Source organism: Notolabrus celidotus, chromosome 13 (genome assembly GCF_009762535.1).
Source record: "Notolabrus celidotus isolate fNotCel1 chromosome 13, fNotCel1.pri, whole genome shotgun sequence".
NCBI classification, from domain to species: Eukaryota; Metazoa; Chordata; class Actinopteri; order Labriformes; family Labridae; genus Notolabrus; species Notolabrus celidotus.
This window is the reverse complement of record NC_048284.1, coordinates 22282190-22301510: the sequence shown is the minus strand read 5'-3', so window position 1 is coordinate 22301510 and position 19321 is coordinate 22282190. Positions and strand designations below refer to the sequence as shown.

General features: G+C 40.2%; 2 protein-coding genes across 2 annotated transcripts; one reads left to right on the top strand and one right to left on the bottom strand.

Annotated features, from left to right (window-relative positions):
- Window positions 1-1436: 1436 nt before the first annotated feature.
- On the bottom strand, window positions 1437-3878 carry LOC117824284 (sterile alpha motif domain-containing protein 15-like). The gene is made up of 3 exons (XM_034699741.1): window positions 3772-3878; window positions 2638-2736; window positions 1437-1654 (listed from the first exon to the last, which is right to left on the bottom strand). The coding sequence occupies exons 1-3, from the start codon at window positions 3856-3858 to the stop codon at window positions 1490-1492; spliced, it is 351 nt and encodes a 116-aa protein (XP_034555632.1). The 5' UTR covers window positions 3859-3878; the 3' UTR covers window positions 1437-1489.
- Window positions 3879-4218: 340 nt separating this feature from the next.
- On the top strand, window positions 4219-19087 carry LOC117824198 (methylmalonate-semialdehyde dehydrogenase [acylating], mitochondrial-like). The gene is made up of 12 exons (XM_034699626.1): window positions 4219-4429; window positions 4752-4793; window positions 9650-9724; window positions 10168-10329; window positions 10761-10839; window positions 12753-13055; window positions 13345-13466; window positions 13778-13967; window positions 14090-14271; window positions 16678-16857; window positions 17912-18010; window positions 18105-19087. Exons 1-12 carry the CDS (start codon window positions 4391-4393, stop codon window positions 18207-18209), a joined length of 1578 nt encoding a protein of 525 aa, XP_034555517.1. The 5' UTR covers window positions 4219-4390; the 3' UTR covers window positions 18210-19087.
- Window positions 19088-19321: the final 234 nt, after the last annotated feature.

Here is a 19321-nt window from a genome sequence, read left to right as displayed (position 1 = left end):
CGTGGGTCTTCTTGGCACTGGAGCCATCACTATTTGATGCAATGATCCCGTGGCCTTTTGTGCGGCTTGGCAAAGTAGCCTCTGTGTTGTGCACAAGTCTATACAAAGTATACTCGGGGTTTTGTTATTCCCAAAGAACAATGACCCCACGCTGCCCCCAGAGCCTCCTGGTGCTTTGAAATAGGGGTTGTTTGGTCGTCAGACACAGAATTACTCTGAGGATTTCTGCAATAGATCAATAGCTCAATCTAGTTACAACACTACCAATTCAGATCAATGGGAAGAAGTGGTTTAAGGTTGGCCGGCTTGATAGAGACCTGAATGGCAGGAGCTATTTAAACTGTTAATCAGATAGAAATCTAACATTATAAGCATGCAGATCAAGATTTCAGCAGTTCAAATCTAATATTATCTTTAAAATGAGGACTACCCCCACGGAAAACATGGAGAATAATTGATTTATTTAACAACACACTGGTGTTTGGCTGGTTGGTGGTGTTCTTTGAAATGTTTTATTTAACATAATTTCATGATCTTCTTTAAATTTTTATTCTAGCATATTTTTAATGGTGTTCTAATTCTTTGAAAATGTGTACTTTCCCTCTGTTGCCCGACTGACCTGTATTGATATTTATTTTAGAACCTGATTATTTCATGACCTGCCTTACTCTGCTGCCTCTGTGAAGTACTTCTCAAAGTACCCTTTAAATAAAGGTTGTTTATCATCAATAATGTCAAGAGCATGACTCACTGTCAATCAATCAATCAATCATTTATTATTTACATGGCACATGATCACAAGAAAAAGTTATCTCACATAGAATAGAGAGAGAATGTCTCGTCCGTAGTCTTTAAGTGATGTTATATAGCAAAGTTTCAGGAGCAGGACCACCCTCAACTGCACCTCTCCCAGCATTCTCATAAAATCCAACCTATCCCTCTCCTCCCCTCACAGTCCACACCATCCACTGGCTGCTTTTTCTCTATTTCTCCCCCATCAGCAGGGCCCCAAGGGGATTTGTTGTGTCTGGGAGCTGCAGTGCACTCCCTAATAAGCTTTCCCAAATCGACAGCAACAAGAAGTTCAATATCTAATTTAGAATCATTATTCCGATACAATCAATAAATAATTGTCAAATAACGTCCAGTTGATGGTTGGTCCCTGCTAATAAAATCTATTAATACAGATCAAACTTCTTCCACTTATAGCAAGAAAAAAACACTTATTTCAAAGAGGCAGAAACCTCAAACAGAACCAGACTCATTGGTGTAATGTCATCTGCTATGGCGGCCTATTGTAGCAATGCCATTAATTAAGGTAAAAAAATGACTGAAATTGGCAATAAGAACTATGATAATGATAGTATAAGTAGCTGTGAGATCTTAGCACAGTTGGTGTCTCAGTAATGGCAATATATGATGTGAAACTACACTTATTTTGGTTTTTGAGCAATTTTACTTATGTGATTTACATTTAATCTGACGGCAGTCACCCAGGAAACCGCTGGTTGTAGATGAGGCTGTCTGCCTGTTCACCTGTCCGGCTCTTCCTCTCCAGAAACAGGCCCATGCGGTCCCTTGAAGGGTCAGCAATGCTGCGACTCCACAGGGTCTCTGTGATGCCCTGCAGCTCACGCACATGAGCAGAGATGACCTGCAGGGTGCACAGCAGGTTTGAATCATTTGATAAAGTGTATGTTTACGACATCTAACCTTCATTTAATAAGGTAGTCACTCTTGGAGTGAGAGTGTCTCCCCTTTGAAGGAGATCTCACCAAGAGTGTGGCATCAGAGGAGAAAATATGACAGTTACACCCCTAAAAACAAATAGATCAAAGTGTAGAGGCTAAACAACTATAAAATCTTCACTAAATAGAGATTCTTAACTGAGTCGGCCTGTCTGTTGATGTGTGGTTTGATGCTGCTACACTGAAGCAGTACTGAATACATACAAGTGCTTCCAGCCAATTTAGCTGTGACCTCAGGGAGAGATAAGAAAAACACTCTCTTTCACTGTAAACAGCGTATATGTGTTACATCTGATCTGAGGTGTCTGCTGGCAGTGATGCTTAGTTACAATACACAATTTAATTGGATGTCACACTCTTCAAAGAAAAGAGTGTTGAGGTGCCAAGCGGGATGTGCAACTGAGTTGGCATAAACAAGACAACATTTTTGTGTGTTTGCAGCATAACTTGGGTGATGTTTGGTGTACAATTTTAGTTTATTTTCTGCAACTGTTAGTCTTTATTTTGTAATATGATTTTCATGTTCTTTATTTTTTGATCAATACACTACTACAACATTTGATTACAGGTTGAATTAATTCTAAAAGAATCCTTGGTATATGCAGTTGTAGAATTAGGGCACTTAAATAAGGATCAGTTCTCAGGATTTAAATAGAAGACAAACTTCCTAAAGAAATATATTTTCAGCACCAGATGGTGAGAGCAGGTTATGCAGAGTACAGTGGTTTCAACAATAGCATCATTATCGTGGTGCTACTCAGCCTGTTGAAACTTCTTTGAACATTGTGTGAGCCTCCATCTTTGATATGTAAACAAGTCCCCATAGCGACATCAATCCCTTTTTGAAGGTTAGAATCAAAAAACTCCTGCTTCTCCCTCTTCCTAATACCTGCATGTCTTTAAAATCTGTGATTCCAAGTCTTGGCAGGTAGATGCAGTTTACATAAATGAGCTTCCTCCCAGTGATGAGGTTGTCCGTGAAACATGCCTGTGACGGAAATGAATAATGAGGTCACAGCTCCTGAAAATGAAATATCATCATGAAAGGTGACAGCCACATATGCTGTAATGATCTCTGTTTAGCAGTGGTGGACAGTAACAAAGTAAATTTACTCGAGTACAGTACTTATGTACATTTTTTGAGTATCTGTACTTTACTTGAATACATTTTTTGGGGGGGAACTTATCACTTTTACTCCACTACATTCAGAAGACAATTATTGTACTTTTTACTCCACTACATTTATATCAATGCTCTAGTTACTCACTACTTTTGCTTTGAAGTCAGCTCATGAATGTCCTTCTTTTTTCTGAAATCTGATCCATAAGACAGTAAACTGTGTTTGTGTAGTTCTGTTTATCGCAGTGGTTTAGCCGTACCTGTTGTCTCGTGAATGTGGAGCAAACACAGAGCAGATTTCACTCAGATCAGGCAGTTCATTTAGAGGTGGTAATGATGTCTATAATTCTCCACCTGAGCACCCATGTCCATATCTTCAGCCCATGTTAGCCCGAGGTTTTTAAAATGAAGAATGATACGTATCGTTTGAAATGTTCTCTCTGTTTCCCACTCTGCCCAAACATACAAAAATTCACTGTCCACCTGAAAAAGCGTGTTGAGCTACATAACATTTGTTTAATTCCAGATGAACATTTCAAACTAAGTTGTCTGTGCTTTGAGTAACTTAGTTGCTGTTTTTTTTTTCCATGGTATAGTCTTTAGAGATTTCAAGTAATGGTTTCTGGATAAACATGATGTAACAGAATGTACTTCTATGTATTCTTGACTGCCATCATGCTTTGTGAAAATACGAAGTTTTGAGGTATTTTAAAAAGTACTTTGAATACTTCATTATTTTTAAAAGCACGTACTTCAGGACTTTAACTCAAGTAATATTTTAACAGAGCAACTTTCACTTGTATTGGAGAAACATTTGACCTGGATGATCTATACTTTGACTTAAGTAATGAAGCTGTGTACTTTGTCCACCACTGCTGATTAGTGAGGTGATAGTTAACCTACTTTATATTGAGGAAATCCTAAAGACGCAATCCATCTCGCAACATCATGAGAGCTCCAGTGTAGAAACTCCATGTTGCCCGTAAGCATGTTGCCATGGAAACTGTTACCTGGGTGTTAGAAAGTATGTCTTCTGAATTCTGTTCAGTCAGAAAACATGCCAGAAAGTGAGTTTCCGCACTAAGTGTCGGAATTCAGACACCAAAAGGGAAGCATATGAACAATGAGTTACCGAGGCTGCTTTTTTAAGGTTTAATAAGCACCAAAAACAACGCTAGTTCGTGTTTGAAGATACAACCAATCAGCTTGTTATAATTTGGGGCGGTTGGTTAATCGGGCTCACTGATTGGCTCTTCAATCGAGTTTGTCCCGCCCATAATGCATGGAAACAGCGAATACCGCAGCGCGAGCCTTTCGTAGATCTACATATCATGTGGACTGGTCACAGTCTATGAAAAGCACAAGTCATGTGTTTTATATATCGCCTTTCCACGCAGCATTATATCCCACCGTCCCATGCTCTGCTATTCTCCTGCTAGCTAAAGTTCTCTTTGCACTCCAGGATTTCGTGGGTCGGTTGAAGGGCTTTGGAGCAGGAAAGTAAACACCTGACACCTTCGCAATGGCAGCAGTTTTCCTTCGGTCTCTTTCGGCCAAGAAGGTAAAATAAAATGCATTTACGTTTTACAAAATCTGTTTGACGCTTATCCAACTCAAATAGCTAACAACCTCAGCTGCTAGCTAACTAAGTCGTTGCCTAACATGCAGGTTTCTCTCAATCACTCAGCCCTCTCCTTCTTCTTGGGAAGTATTTATTATTTATGTGCAATGGAAGGTTGTTAGGTAGGCGCAGGTTTGATTTGCATGTGGTAAACAGTACTGACAATCAACGAGCACTCACATCATAAACAAATCCGTGGCTTGCACAAAGAGTTTGATATGACTGATAGCTGATTAAATAATGTGGTGTGTGTTTTTTGCAGGTTCCCCTCCAGCTGGGTCGTTGTTACTCCTCGTCCTCAGTGGTAAGAGACTCACCAACTACCATAACTCAGCGATTGATCAATTATTGTATAACTATATGTTATGTATTCAGCACACAGGCTCTCACATTTGAGACGCCACATACCTCTTTTCTTGTGACACAGTGGTGGACAAAGTACACGTCTTCACTGCTTAAGTCAAAGTATAGATACTCCTGGTCAGATATTACTCGAATACAAGTGAAAGTTGCTCTGTCAAATTCTTACTTGAGTTAAAGTCCTGTAGAACTTCCTTTTACAAATACTTAACTATTCAAAGTATTTTTTAATAAATCTTAAAACGTTGTATTTTCACAATTCACAAGTGCAGTCATACATAGGAGTACATTATGTTACATTACGATTATTTAGAAACCATTACTTGAAATCTCTAAAAACTATGCCATGGAATAAAAACAGAAACTATGTTACTCCAAGCACAGACACCTTAGTTTGAAATGTTCATCTGGAATGACACAAATGTTACGTAGCTCAACACGCTTTCTCAGGTGGACAGTGAATGTTTGTATGTTTGGGCAGAGTGGGAAACAGAGAGAACATTTCAAAATGACACATATCATTCCTCATTTCAAAAACCTCTAACACGGGCTGAAGATCAGAATCAGAATCAGAATCAGAATCAGCTTTATTCGCCAAGTATGCTTGAACACACAAGGAATTTGACTTTGGTAAACTGTGCTCTCTTTGTACAAGGCAGAATAGGAATAAGAATAAGAACTAAGAACTACAATAAAAATAAAATGAAAATATAATAACAATAACCTTAGCTATAAATACAAAGAAACAACAAATAGGCTTGACTAATATGTACAGGCTAAAATAATATGATAAAGTGCAGTGGTGAGTTGCAGAGGTAGTTTTACATTATAAAATAGAAGTTAAATAATACAAAAAATAGAAATATGGAATTCTGCTTGAGAATTGTTGCATTGTATATCTACATGTATATTTACAGAGAGTATTTATCTGACAGGTATGACACTGTTATGGTTTAGTGTTCATCAGAGTGACAGCCTGGGGGAAGAAACTGTTCTTATGGCGGGTTGTTTTGGCGCACAGTGATCTGTAGCGCCTGCCGGAGGGGAGGAGTTTGAAGAATTTGTGTCCAGGGTGTGAGGGGTCAGCGGTAATGCTCCCTGCCCGTTTCCTGGCCCGGGACCGGTACAAGTCCTGGATGGGGGGCAGGTCGACACCGATGATTTTCTCTGCAGTCCTTATAGTCCGCTGCAGTCTGTGTTTGTCTAGTTTGGTTGCAGAGCCAAACCAGACAGTGATGGAGGTACACAGAACAGACTGGATGATGGAGGTGTAGAACATGATCAGCAGCTCCTGAGGCAGGTTGAACTTCCTGAGCTGACGCAGGAAGTACATCCTCTGCTGGGCCTTTTTTCTGATTGTGTCTATGTGGGAGGTCCACCTCAGGTCCCGGGAAATAGTGGATCCCAGGAACCTGAAAGAGTCCACAGTAGACACAGTGCTGTTCAGGATGGTGAGGGGGGGGAGTGGGGGGGGGCTTCTCCTGAAGTCCACTGTCATCTCTACCGTCTTGAGCGGGTTCAGCTCCAGATGGTTCTGACTACACCAGAGGGCCAGCTGTTCCACCTCCTGTCTGTAAGCAGACTCGTCTCCGTCCTGGATGAGACCGATGACGGTGGTGTCGTCTGCAAACTTCAGGAGTTTCACCGAGGGGTCCCCTGAGGTGCAGTCATTGGTGTAGAGGGAGAAGAGCAGTGGGGAGAGAACACATCCCTGTGGGGCGCCAGTGCTGATGGTCCGGGTGCTGGATTTGATGCTCCCCAGCCTCACCTGCTGTCTCCTGTCCGTCAGGAAGTTGGTGATCCACTGACAGATGGAGGCCGGCACTGTGAGCTGGGTGAGTTTCTGGTGCAGGATGTCTGGTATGATGGTATTGAACGCAGAGCTGAAGTCCACAAACAGGATCCTAGCGTAGGTCCTGGGGGAGTCCAGGTGATGCAGGATGTAGTTCAGACCCATATTGACTGCGTCCTCCACCGACCTGTTTGCCCGATAGGCAAACTGCAGGGGGTCCAGCAGGGGGCCTGTGATGTCTTTCAGGTGGCTCAACACTAGTCTCTCGAAGGACTTCATGACCACAGACGTCAGGGCGACGGGCCTGTAGTCATTGAGTCCTGTGATGGTGGGTTTCTTTGGGACTGGGATGATGGTGGAGCTTTTGAAGCATGAGGGCACTTCACACAGCTCCAGCGATGTGTTGAAGATCTTTGTGAAGATGGGGGCCAGCTGCTCAGCACAGACTCTCAGGCAGGAGGGGGACACGCCGTCTGGTCCTGGAGCCTTCTTGGTCTTTTGTCTTGATGTGGCCATGGGTGAATTATAGCCGTCATTACCACCTCTAAATTAACTGCCAGATCTGAGTGAAATTTCTTCAGTGTTTGCTCCACGTTCAACCGTGGAGACGCACGATATACAGGGATGACTAAACCACTGAGACAAACAGAACTACACAAACACATTTTACTGTCTTATGGATCAAATTTCAGAAAAGAGAAGGACATTCATGAGCTGACTTCAAAGCAAAAGTAGTGAGTAAGTTTCCCCAAAAATAACACTCAAGTAAAGTACAGATAATTTACTCTGTTACTGTCCACCACTGGTGAAACATTTTTATTATTTGACTCACACGACCCACATAATATCATAACAAGACTGTGTTTTCTTAACATGTTTTCAAAGTTTGAAACTAAATAATGCATCGTCAGTTTTTCTATCGTCAATAAAAGTTCACATGTAACAGCAATATCACTTATTTTTATACCTTAAAACTCCTGTTCTGATTTTTTAAGTTGGTTATGGGACAAATTACATCAATTAATACTGACACCTCAGCATGGGCTTCAAAAGCAAGAGAGACCATTTGTATAAAGATTTACTGCTCCCTTATTTTACATGCCTGTAATCCCTGCTGGTAGATTTTTAGAAATTAACTTCAAGACAAAGGCCCGTATGATTCTGATATTTGATTCTTGTATTCTTAACATATACAATGCTAGTAAATTGAGTGGTATATGTGCTTTAACAGACAAGTCTTTCATTGCGATCACGAACATTTGGTTGTTTAATGAGGCATATTATAGTTGTTTTGAAACAGGAATGTTTCAAAGGATTTATTCAAGTGAGACATTTATAATGACGGTTATCTTGGTATGTCTCATAATTTTTATTTACTTTTTAACTTGATAAATCTCTGAAAAGCAAATATTGGCTGACTTTTCCAGCTTTGTCCACTTATTGGTCTGGCTCTACAAACTACATTTTCAGATTCTGTTTGTCGTGGCATAGTTATTCAACTTGAAATTATTTAGCAAGGCAGATCTCCCTTTATTAAGGTTTTGCAATAACCATAATATCTATGCATAAAAAAAGTTAATATTAAATCAAAGCAAATGCACTTAGACTTTCTGGCACAGATTGTGCTTAAGCATCAATCCAAAATGAGGCTATTCAATTTTTTCCTCGTGAATTTTAAGTAACCAGTACTTTTTCTAAGACTGAGGAGTCAAAACAAATGTAGGCATAAATTATTGCGTCATTTATGCCATTAAAAAAGTTTTATTAATATACAAACTACACACTTTATTCGCTTTAATTAGAGAATGGAAGCATCTCATGAATGCACTTGCAGACGACACATGAAAGTAAATTATGAAAACCTTTTACTAGCAGCTCATTAGCTGCAATCAAAGCTTAATTAGTTTTGAGACCTTTTTTAAGAAATATGTCCTCGTATATTACCTGCTTTTAATTTTCTCTTCTGGCTCCTTCTTTTTGGCCAGTTGCAACCATTGTTATTGAGGTTGCATATACCGCCACCATGACCTACCATTGTTCTTGAGGTTGCATATACCACCACCATGACCTACTACCACCTAGTACCTAAGGCTCTGTTGCCTCTGAGTAACATATGAACAGGCCTTCAAAATACAAGACCCACAAGAAATAATGACCTTTTTTCTGACTTAGTTTAATTTCAATTACTAATGTTGTCATTTTCACAACTTTAAAACATTTCTCCCTTTCTTCTTCTTTCTCACAGTTGTAGCTTTATATTTTGTTGCTAATTACACAATGAAATTAAACAGAAACGAAACTTCACCAGCTTATTCTATAATAATTAGAATAAAGATGTATGTCAAAGAAATGAGAACAAAAACCCAAGTAGAAATGTTAGAGAAAGATAATAGGCATAATGATAAAAAAAAAAATAAAACATTGAAAAGGGCGGAAAGGAAGGGAAAGTAAGTTGTCAGCGTGCATGGTTGTGTTGGCATGAGTGTATTGTATGCAGAAAGAGGTACGTTTTGGAAAGGAAAGATGGGAATATAAGTCAGAACTTGTGGGTTCAAATGACTTCACTGCATTACCGTAGAATTCCCAGGGTTTAAACTTTTTATATATATATTTGTTTAAACTCTCAGGGCGTTATATGCACCTTTTTGATACATTTCCAATAGCTTCTCTTACTTCCAAAGTAATGCCTTTTTTAAATCTCACTTTTCTTTTGTTGTTGCATTGTTGGGGGAAATGTGAGTCAGTTACAATTTTAGAAAATCGCCTTTTACAGTACTAGATATCATCCCTATTTCAGTGAACTTGCAGTATGAACTCAGAAGCTGCTTGGGATTACTTTGTAAAGTTGAACGGTATGCCAGCTGTTGAATCAAGGAGACCGTCTTAACCATTAACTCTTTAGACAGCTCCTCTCTATGCTGTTGTAATGTATGGATGTCCTTGGTGAACTCAGTAATGATGTAACTACGCAGACATGGAGTAAATGATATGCTTCTGTAATCCTTTAGCCCACCACCAAGCTGCTCATTGACGGCAAGTTCGTTGAGTCCAACACCTCTGAATGGCTTGACATCCACAACCCTGTAAGTACTCACAGATGAACTATTTCCAACCTGTGAAGAGACTGTAGTAATGAGAGCTCTAACATCATGTGGCTGTAAATAACCAGTGCAGGCTTGTAGTGGTAACTTCTAATAATTTACAAGGGGAGAATAACTCTGATAGCTTAATTTGCAAAGCAAGATGAATCAGGGTCCAGTCTGCGCTCAACCAGCTGTGTTTTATTTTTGTCCTGGAGCCCAGCCCTGCTGTAGTTCAGCCTGACAACTATGAGCCTCTGGCTAAGCAGTGATTAGTGATAAAAGCATGCAGATACAGCTATCACATCAAATATCAAACCTGGAAAGGATAGAAAAACAAATATGTGTTTATTAATATTAATGCATTAATGGTATTAATGGTATCAGTCAATGACTGTCCCTGTTCTAAGTCAGCCTGTCTGTACGGTCTGTCTCCTGCTCCTCAGGCCACTAATGAGGTGGTAGGACGAGTTCCCAAAGCTACACAGGGGGAGATGCTGGCAGCTGCGGAATCGTGCTCCAGAGCCTTCCAGTCCTGGTCTGAGACCTCCATCCTCAGCAGGCAGCAGATCTTCCTGCGCTACCAGCAGCTCATCAAGGACAACATTGTAAGGAGATTTGTCTGTTGCAGTAGTTTGTATGTGTACAGGAAGGCGGCAAAACAGTTGTTTTGATTTTTGATTTATCTGCTAGTTATATTCATGATTAAATGATCAACTATTTTGTGCAAACAGTTTAAAAGCTCACCATGATTTCTAAGCACCCAAATTGTGCCTAATTTTTTTTTGTCCTCCCAATGCTCAAAACCAAACACAGATGACAAGAAGAGCTGCAAAGATTTGAAAAATGTATAACATAGAAATATACTCAAACAAGCAAATGTTTGACATGTATGCTTGAATATTTGACTGAACCTTTCAATCATTTACCAAAAAGTTGGATTTCTTGTGATCAGCCAATAAATAAGTCATTGCAGCTCTAGAGAACATGTTGTTTCTTCTGTTATGTATTTAATTTAACATTGCCTTTAATATTTCAGAAAGAACTGGCTAAAATAATCACCTTGGAGCAGGGCAAAACCCTCGCTGATGCAGAGGGAGATGTATTCCGAGGACTCCGTAAGTAAACCATGGATCCCCCCCGCTGTGCTGTTGGGTTTTGATGTCCTGATTAGATTAGAGTGCAGGTGAATATACAGCAGGGATCAGATTCCCCTGTTCAAACTGTTGTCTATAGTCTCTGTATCTCCTGATGAAAAGTCTGTGTCTTTGGCAACCCTTTATTCCTCTGCCTGAGTGAACTGAGTGGCTGCAGGATGTCAATTATCTGCGTGAAACCCAACACTCTTCTCACTTTTAAATTAATAATAGGGCAAGGGTTCTTTTTTGGCCATATTGGCATACAGAGGCTTTCAGAGTGTCTAATTATAGCAGAACAATGGCTGGAGAAATGGTATCCCTGCAGTGAACATTGAGTCTTTATTTTAGCGAGACCTTCTAGTTTGTTTTTATCCCAAAACACTGCAAGCTCAGCTTTTAGTTGAATTCTATATAAAGATACATTTGCTTCACCTCCCCCTCCTTTCTGAACATACTGTACATGTTCAATTTGGGAAATTTGCATCAACAAGAACCATGTTGAGAAATCAAAAGAGCCACGCACACTTAAAGTCAATAAAGATATATTTTTGTTATTCCGTGACGGAGCTGCCAGAGTTTATTTGTACTTGGTACCGCTCCCAGATTGGGGATGCCCGAGTTATTCTGGCAGACTCACTCACTAACTTATCAGCTGAAAGTCAGGCTACATCTGCAGGTGTGCTGCCAACATGAGAGATTTCCCACAGTGCTGGGACCAGTGATGCATGAAGACTTCAATACTTCTATTACAGTTCATCCATGGGTAGAGCTTACACTTACACGTTGTTATTTAATTATTCCATTACCATTTCTAGAGGTGCCTCTATTAAAGTTAGATAATGTTTATTATTATCATTACTATTAGTGTTTTCGAAGCTTAATTTTTTCTTTTAGTCTCAACAAAGTCTTGATTATCATTAAGGGTAAGTGATTATTTTAACTTTCAATGTGACCCATCTTCTCAGCTTTTACAGAATCATCATAGAACATGGAAAATAGAACATGGAAAAAGAGGTACAGATCAAGCGGCAACATCCAGTTTAAAATTATAAGTCCAATGCGGAAGTGTTAAAAACTGCAGTTCATCGAGGATCTGCTTGAGGCTGGCTCTGGAAGTACCGGAAACCACATACACACCAATTTAAAAAAAAAAAAAGGCAGATCTTTACAGTAGAAATAAACATGTTTACAGCCTGGTACAAAAGACGAGTGTAGTCTGGATAGCTCAGCTCTTGATCAGCACACACTGTAGGGGTGGTGAATGTTTTTCAAACGCGGCAATTTCGAAGATATTGAGATTACAAGTCTTCTAATGAGAGACACAGCTGACTTGATTGACAGGCGGGAACACTGCAGCTGTTGGCTAGGAGGCTCAAAGCCTGCCTCTTTACGTCACAATCACTTGACAGCAACAATATGACTGCTGTCAACGATTGGCCTCAAAACAGCACTTCAGAAACAGATGGGTGACATCACGGATACTACGTCCATATTTTATACAGTCTATGGTACAGATATATAAAAACAAAGTATACCCTACTACCATAAAGGGATATGAACAGAAGAAGAGTATTTAAGGGAAATACGTGTGTTTTCCACGTCTCCCTCAATGTGAGGATGAATCATAAAGATTTCATAAATGAAGTCGAGCCATTTCTTTGTAGTTGCCATCCTGACAACTCAGTGTTCCAGATGAAAAGTATTTAATTAAAGCATGTGGGGATTAAATGAGTAAGTCGTTTGCAATGTTTGCAATGTAAAGTAATTTTAGTCCAAACTTCATTTGTTGATTAGTTGTAAATCTATCTAAAGAGTAATTTTAGACCAGCCCATTATCCTCAACATTGTTCAATTGTTTATTTAATTCTCTGTCCTCCCCTTCACCCCCCCAGAGGTGGTCGAGCATGCCTGCAGCATTCCCTCCCTCATGCTGGGCGAGACCTTACCTTCCATCACCAAGGACATGGACACTTACACCTACCGCCTGCCTATTGGCGTCTGCGCTGGCATTGCCCCTTTTAACTTCCCCGCCATGATCCCCCTGTGGATGTTCCCCATCGGCATGGTATGTGGCAACACCTACTTGATGAAACCCTCTGAACGGGTCCCAGGATGCACCATGCTCCTCGCCAAATTGCTCATGGACGCCGGGGCACCAGATGGTACGCTCAACATCATCCACGGCCAGCACGCAGGTGAGTGCCCGTCTCTGTGTGCATTGAGAAAAACACAATCTGTGTGTATAATAAGCTGTGGGTAAAGGTCCAAGGGTGATTCAAACACTCATCTCATACCCCTCCAGCCATATGTAGATCAGAAATTTCCATCATGTGCACACAGCTTATATCTGTAAGTAATTCACAAGCGTTCCAGACAAAAGGATTTGAATCACTGGATCTCACCCTTTGTAATCTCCTTCTGTGCCCAAAGGGTGGATCGCAGAGAAACAGAGGGTTTAAAGTCTATGTTTGTGTCTTCGTGTAGCTGTGAATTTCATCTGTGACCATCCCTCCATCAAAGCCATCAGCTTTGTGGGCTCCAACTCAGCCGGAGAGTACATCTACGAGCGGGGATCCAAGAATGGCAAGAGAGTGCAGTCCAACATGGTACACCATCTGATCTTACTGTATTTAGTTCAACATCCTCAGACTACTCATACAGCTGTTGGACTGTAAACCCTGCCAATCTGAAGTGCTTGGTTTCCATAATAATCCACATATTTACGTTGTCCCCATATGGACAAAAGCATATGCAAACTATCTTCTGCTACAGTTACCTAGACAGCAGCTCAGTGCTCAGCTGTCAAATGCTGATATGTGAAGCATATGTGATTATCACCATTCTGCCTCTGTCTGAAGTCTCACTGTGAAACTGGAGAGAAACCCGACTGAGCAGTGTCCTATATTTTCCATTTTAGGGTGCCAAGAACCATGGTGTGGTGATGCCTGATGCCAACAAAGAGAACACCCTCAATCAGCTGGTTGGTGCTGCATTCGGAGCAGCCGGCCAGCGCTGCATGGCTCTCTCCACGGCTATTTTTGTCGGAGAGTCCCGTGAGTGGCTCCCAGAGCTGGTGGAGCGCTCCAAATCACTCCGAGTAAACGCAGGTAGCTTCGCCGATAACTTTGTCTGCACTGAAATAATGTCTATGACAAGAAATTAACTCAGTTCTTTACCCTCTGTAGCATGAATCTGTCTTTTATGAAGAGATACGTTTTGTGTCTTTAAGGTGATCAGCCTGGAGCAGATGTGGGTCCCTTAATCTCTCCTGAAGCCAGAGACAGAGTGGAGTTTTTGATCCAGAGTGGGGTGGATGAAGGAGCCACACTGATGCTGGACGGGAGAAATGTCACCGTCAAAGGATACGAAAATGGAAACTTTGTAGGACCTACCATCCTGGGAAATGTTAAGGTGAGATTTGGGTGAGAGAGAAGATGAATGAAACACGCAAAATTACATTTTCAGCAACCATTAAAATCATCTAAGAGTTAAGACTGTTATTTGAAAACTTAGAGCTTCAAGTCCAAACATTTTAAGCGAGAACAAAATGTGTCCTTTGTAGAGTAAATCACAAGCTGAGTTTCTTCTCTTGTGAGTCATCCAAGATCAAATTTAGCCCCAAAACTTTGATTTCAGTATTTCTGATGATACTTTCATTATTCATAAATTAAATATCAGCAGTTTTTCTCCTTAAAAATGTCATGAATATGAAACATTTTTAGTCTAAGGCTACATCCTAATTTGAATCTTGTGCCATCAATATGAAAACTCCTGCTTTGCATACCCTTGTATCAATAAGAGTGCTTGGCTACATTCCAGTATCTGTACTTCTTCACTCTTTAGTGTACCAGACAAAATACATGAATGTGAAATCAACTTTGCCAGATGTGCTTTTATGTCCCACTGCATCTGTTCACACCATGCAATCTGCAAGGTGGCATGTTTTTGACCTTACATCCTCTGCTGCCTGAGATACATCATAAATCCACTGAGACTCTAAATACATCTCTGGCAATCTCTGCAAGTGATTTTTTTTTTAAATCTCCAGTGCAATTATTTAAAAAATGTGTTCAAATGAAGTTTGGGACTTTAGCCTGCGTCAGATGGATGAGTAAGAAGGTCAGATTTAAGAAGTCCGTCCCAATTGCACACATACTGTGCTCAAAGGTTGTAATCTGTAAGTTCCGCTGCAGTATGAACTGTTACAAGAACAAAAAGTAGACAATCTCAAAGACAGGATGTTGCTTCCCATGAGCTCCAGGGGTTGGAGACTTGTAATCATGGCAGCAATGTACCTATGATTGAGCATTTTCTCATAATGTGTCCAAACAATCAACTTTTAAATTTTGTTAGTGATACAGGCAGGAGTGGACAAAGTACACAGCTTCATTACTTAAGTCAAAGAATAGATACTCCAGGTCAAATATTACTCCTATACAAGTGAAAGTTGTACTGGAGTACTTGCTTTAAAAAATACTTCAGTATTCAAAGTATAAATCTCAAAACGTTGTATTTTTACAAAGCATGAGTGCAGTCAAGACTACATAGGAGTACATTCTGTTGTATTATGCTTTTTTAGAAACCATTACTAGAAATCTCTAAAACTATACCATGGAATAAAAACAGAAATAAGTTACTCCAAGTACAGACAACTTAGTTCATCTGGAATTAAACAAATAGTATGTAGCTCAACGTGCTTTATCAGGTTGGATAGTGAATATTTGTATGTTTGAGCAGAGTGGGAAACAGAGAGAATATTTCAAACGACATGTATCATTCTTCATTTCAAAAACCTCTAACACGGGCTGAAGATATGGACATGGATGCTCAGGTGGAGAATTATAGCCATCATTACCACCTCTAAATGAACTGCCTGATCTGAGTGAAATCTGCTCTGTGTTTGCTCCACGTTCAACCATGGAGACACATGATATACAGGTACAACTAAACCACTGAGACAAACAGAACTACACAAACACATTTTACTGTCTTAGGGATACGATTTCAGAAAAGAGAAGGACATGCATGAGCTGACTTCAAAGCAAAAGAAGTGAGTAACTAGAGCATTGATAGAAATGTAGTGGAGTAAAAAGTACAATAATTGTCTTCTGAATGTAGTGGAGTAAAGTCATAAGTTCCTCCAAGAAATAATACTCAAGTAAAGTAAAAATACTCAAAAAATATACTTAAGTACAGTACTCAAGTAAATTTACTCTGTTACTGTCCACCACTGGATACAGGTAAAGTGAAACCTCAGTTACCCTTCTACTTACCTTACTCTAGTTACAGCACTGTTACACCAGAGCTGCCTCATTAGCTTTCCAACACTATCTGTTGCATTGTGGGATATCTATGGTGCTCTTTATTTATGGTGGTAATTTGAAGTTGGTTTCTTACTAATGTTGTAGTAAAATGTAATTGACTGTCTTAGAGTCCCGAGTAATGCTTGGTATGGAATTTTAGTTGAGTCATAATTGTATGATGAGCACAGGTTGAACCAGCTCTACAGCTCTGCTTTACCCCGAGGAGATGAAGTTATGTTCCAGGTTCAGAAGCTGATGAAATGTTTTTTTTGCTCCTTGTAGAGACTGTAGGTGCTTGTGGCTCATTTTCTTATTCAGACTGCATGAATGTCACAGGACAGACTTGGAAAAACTCTCACCTGATAATGTGTAGCTTCCTGTGTGACATGTTCTGTCACATCGAAATCTCATGTAGTTTCTACAAAGCTTGATCCGAAAAGGCAGCTGCACTTGGTAGAAATGTAGTAGATTACCAAAGGAAACTCTGGGATGACGTTTCTTCTGTTCCATCCAGCCTGGCATGAAGTGTTACAGAGAGGAGATCTTCGGTCCAGTGCTGGTCGTCCTGGAGGCCGAGAGTCTGGATGAAGCCATTTCTCTAATCAACAATAACCCCTATGGCAACGGCACCGCCATCTTCACCAACAATGGAGCCACAGCACGCAAATACACTCATGAGGTGGACGTGGGCCAGGTGAGAGCAGTATTTTCAAAGCTCAATAACATGGCACCGAGGTTTCCTTATAAAAAGCTGATGTGTTGCATGTTTTCACACCGTTTGTCATGATCCAAACTGACAGTCACCTTTTTGAGTTTTATTTTGGGTCCTCAGTGAATCACCTGTGAGTGACTTTGATGAGTAAACAGATTTGTGTGGGAGGCGTTCTGTTTCAAAAAGAGGAAACAGACATTGTTCATGTGAAGTGGGAATATTTATTGGAGTGACATGAAAGCTCAGAGGAAAAATGCTATGAAGAATTCATAAAAGGGAAACACCCAGTGCTGATTTTCCTTGTCTACATTTAACAGTTCCTCCTTTAAAGACGAGACTCTTCTGCTTATCTTTTGTGACATTAAAGTCTTTTAAAACAACAGCACAATCTTTCATGTGCATGAAAAGCAAGTTACGAAGGCATTTTTTAAGTGATGAATTGTTGTAACAGGAAAAATAGTGAGATTCAAGATAGATTTGAAAAACTTGAACTGATTCTTTATTTTCTATTCTATCTTATAAAGTATGTTTTCTTTTACCTCAGTGTTTACTTTTACTAAAAAAATTATGAGGAAGAAGCAAAGTCTCAATACATTGTCTACCAGATGCCGGCTGACAGAATATAAATTCTTTGGAACAAAATCTAAAACCTGCATTAATGCGGAAAGGAGCCAATTTGCAGCAAGTCTGGTCCAGAATGTGTGACAATGTGATAATGGAGTCTTGTTCCAGAGGACACGATGTACAATTTGATATTTGTAATGTTTCTCTTGCTGATGGATGAGAAATAGTATTTTAACACCTTGTTTCTTAAGGATTTAAAAGGAGGAGTGTCTCCCCCATGTTGACTCTTAAAGGGAATTCAGGGGAACATGCATTTGTGTGAAGATGAAACAGTTTTAAAATGTCACACTTCCTCCCAGATTTAAAGGGTTTGCCAAACAAACACACACTTTACAGCCTCATCCCCTCGGTGTTTGTGCCCCTGCATTAGTTGAGTATAAATTCTTACCCACATGTTTATGCGTTTGAACAGATTGGCGTGAACGTCCCCATCCCCGTCCCCCTCCCCATGTTCTCCTTCACTGGATCCAGAGGCTCGTTCAGAGGAGACACCAACTTCTATGGCAAACAGGTGACAAACAAAAACCAGCTGTTTTAGACCATAATGAAAAGACTCGCACATTAACTGGCTCGCTGACACAGAACATATGTCTCTTTCTCACCAGGGCATCCAGTTTTACACGCAGATCAAAACTGTGACTTCCCAGTGGAAGGCCGAGGATGCCACTGTGACCAGCCCAGCTGTTACCATGCCAACAATGGGACGCTAAGCTAAATTGACAGCGAACACATCACTGACCTCTCATATGCCTTAAGAAGATGCCCAAGGAGGGGATTTGGGGGGGAATGGTTAACTTCCTTTTTACTGGAGGTTATTAGTTGGTGACTGTAGACAACGTAGACGATGCTGCACAAACACATAAAAGCAATTTCAGCCTCATTTGGAGACATCATGGACTTACAGAACGCTGTCAGCCTCTTCATGTGTTTGTCACTGTTTTCTTTGTTTCTGCTCTTTTCTCACTGGGTGGACCATGATTTAATCATGTTCAGTCATTTCTTGATCTGCGGTGTACTGTACTGTGGTGTCATTTCTTTTAAAACCTACAATAGAAATCGGGTTCAGGGATCGTCTTTAAAGCAGCAGCAGTAATTGTCTTCCACTGATATCGACTCGGGGTCTTTCCTTGTATTTTTTATCAGAGCTTTGTTTAGACACCCCAGAAGTTGACATAAATTGAACAAATGATACACAACAAAGACCATGCTGTCACTCCATCAGACTAAAATAATGTTGCTTTCCTCCATATGGATACTCTCCTGTATACTGTGTTAGGATGTGTCTTCTGTGTACCAGATAGAGGTTCATAGGTTTGTACTGTATTTTCTGAGTGATGCCCTTAAGTACCCATGAATGGCGTAGATGTTCAGTTGCAGTGTTTGAAATGACATGGGCCTCACATTAATATGGTCTTTAGGAACCATTATAAAAAGCTGTTACATAACAGTGTGTGCTAGACTTCCTTTCCTCCAATGTATTTGAGCTACTTCAAACTTTGCTCATTTTTCACTTCTCTGTTTGGAGAAAGAGAGAACAAGGGGGTTGACTCTGTGCTCCACTGAATAAAGATACTGTAATTTGACTCCATTGAATACTGATTTGTGTTGCGATTGTATGTATTGTTCATTACACATAAATACAACTTGGCGGTGAGCTGGAGCAGAGAATGCACAGATCTGAATGCTGCCTAATGAACCCTACAGATGAAAAGCATATAATAATGTTTGAACTTGAACACATTCTGATTCAGCAATGCAACCTATAATTTTTACTGTTGAACGCTTCCTGCTGTTTTGACTGCCAGTAAAATGTAAACACTAG

What these genes read in the sequence shown, in the direction of transcription:
- LOC117824284 (XM_034699741.1), bottom strand. Translation starts at nt 3,858, where the DNA reads ATGCTTACGGGCAACATGGAGTTTCTACACTGGAGCTCTCATGATGTT. An exon ending in TAGGATTTCCTCAATATAAA is followed by an intron (nt 2,737 to 3,771) that starts GTAGGTTAACTA and finishes TTTCCGTCACAG; the next exon opens with GCATGTTTCACGGACAACCT. An exon ending in CAGATTTTAAAGACATGCAG is followed by an intron (nt 1,655 to 2,637) that starts GTATTAGGAAGA and finishes TGCACCCTGCAG; the next exon opens with GTCATCTCTGCTCATGTGCG.
- LOC117824198 (XM_034699626.1), top strand. Translation starts at nt 4,391, where the DNA reads ATGGCAGCAGTTTTCCTTCGGTCTCTTTCGGCCAAGAAG. An exon ending in GGCTTGACATCCACAACCCT is followed by an intron (nt 9,725 to 10,167) that starts GTAAGTACTCAC and finishes CCTGCTCCTCAG; the next exon opens with GCCACTAATGAGGTGGTAGG. An exon ending in AGAGAGTGCAGTCCAACATG is followed by an intron (nt 13,467 to 13,777) that starts GTACACCATCTG and finishes TTTCCATTTTAG; the next exon opens with GGTGCCAAGAACCATGGTGT.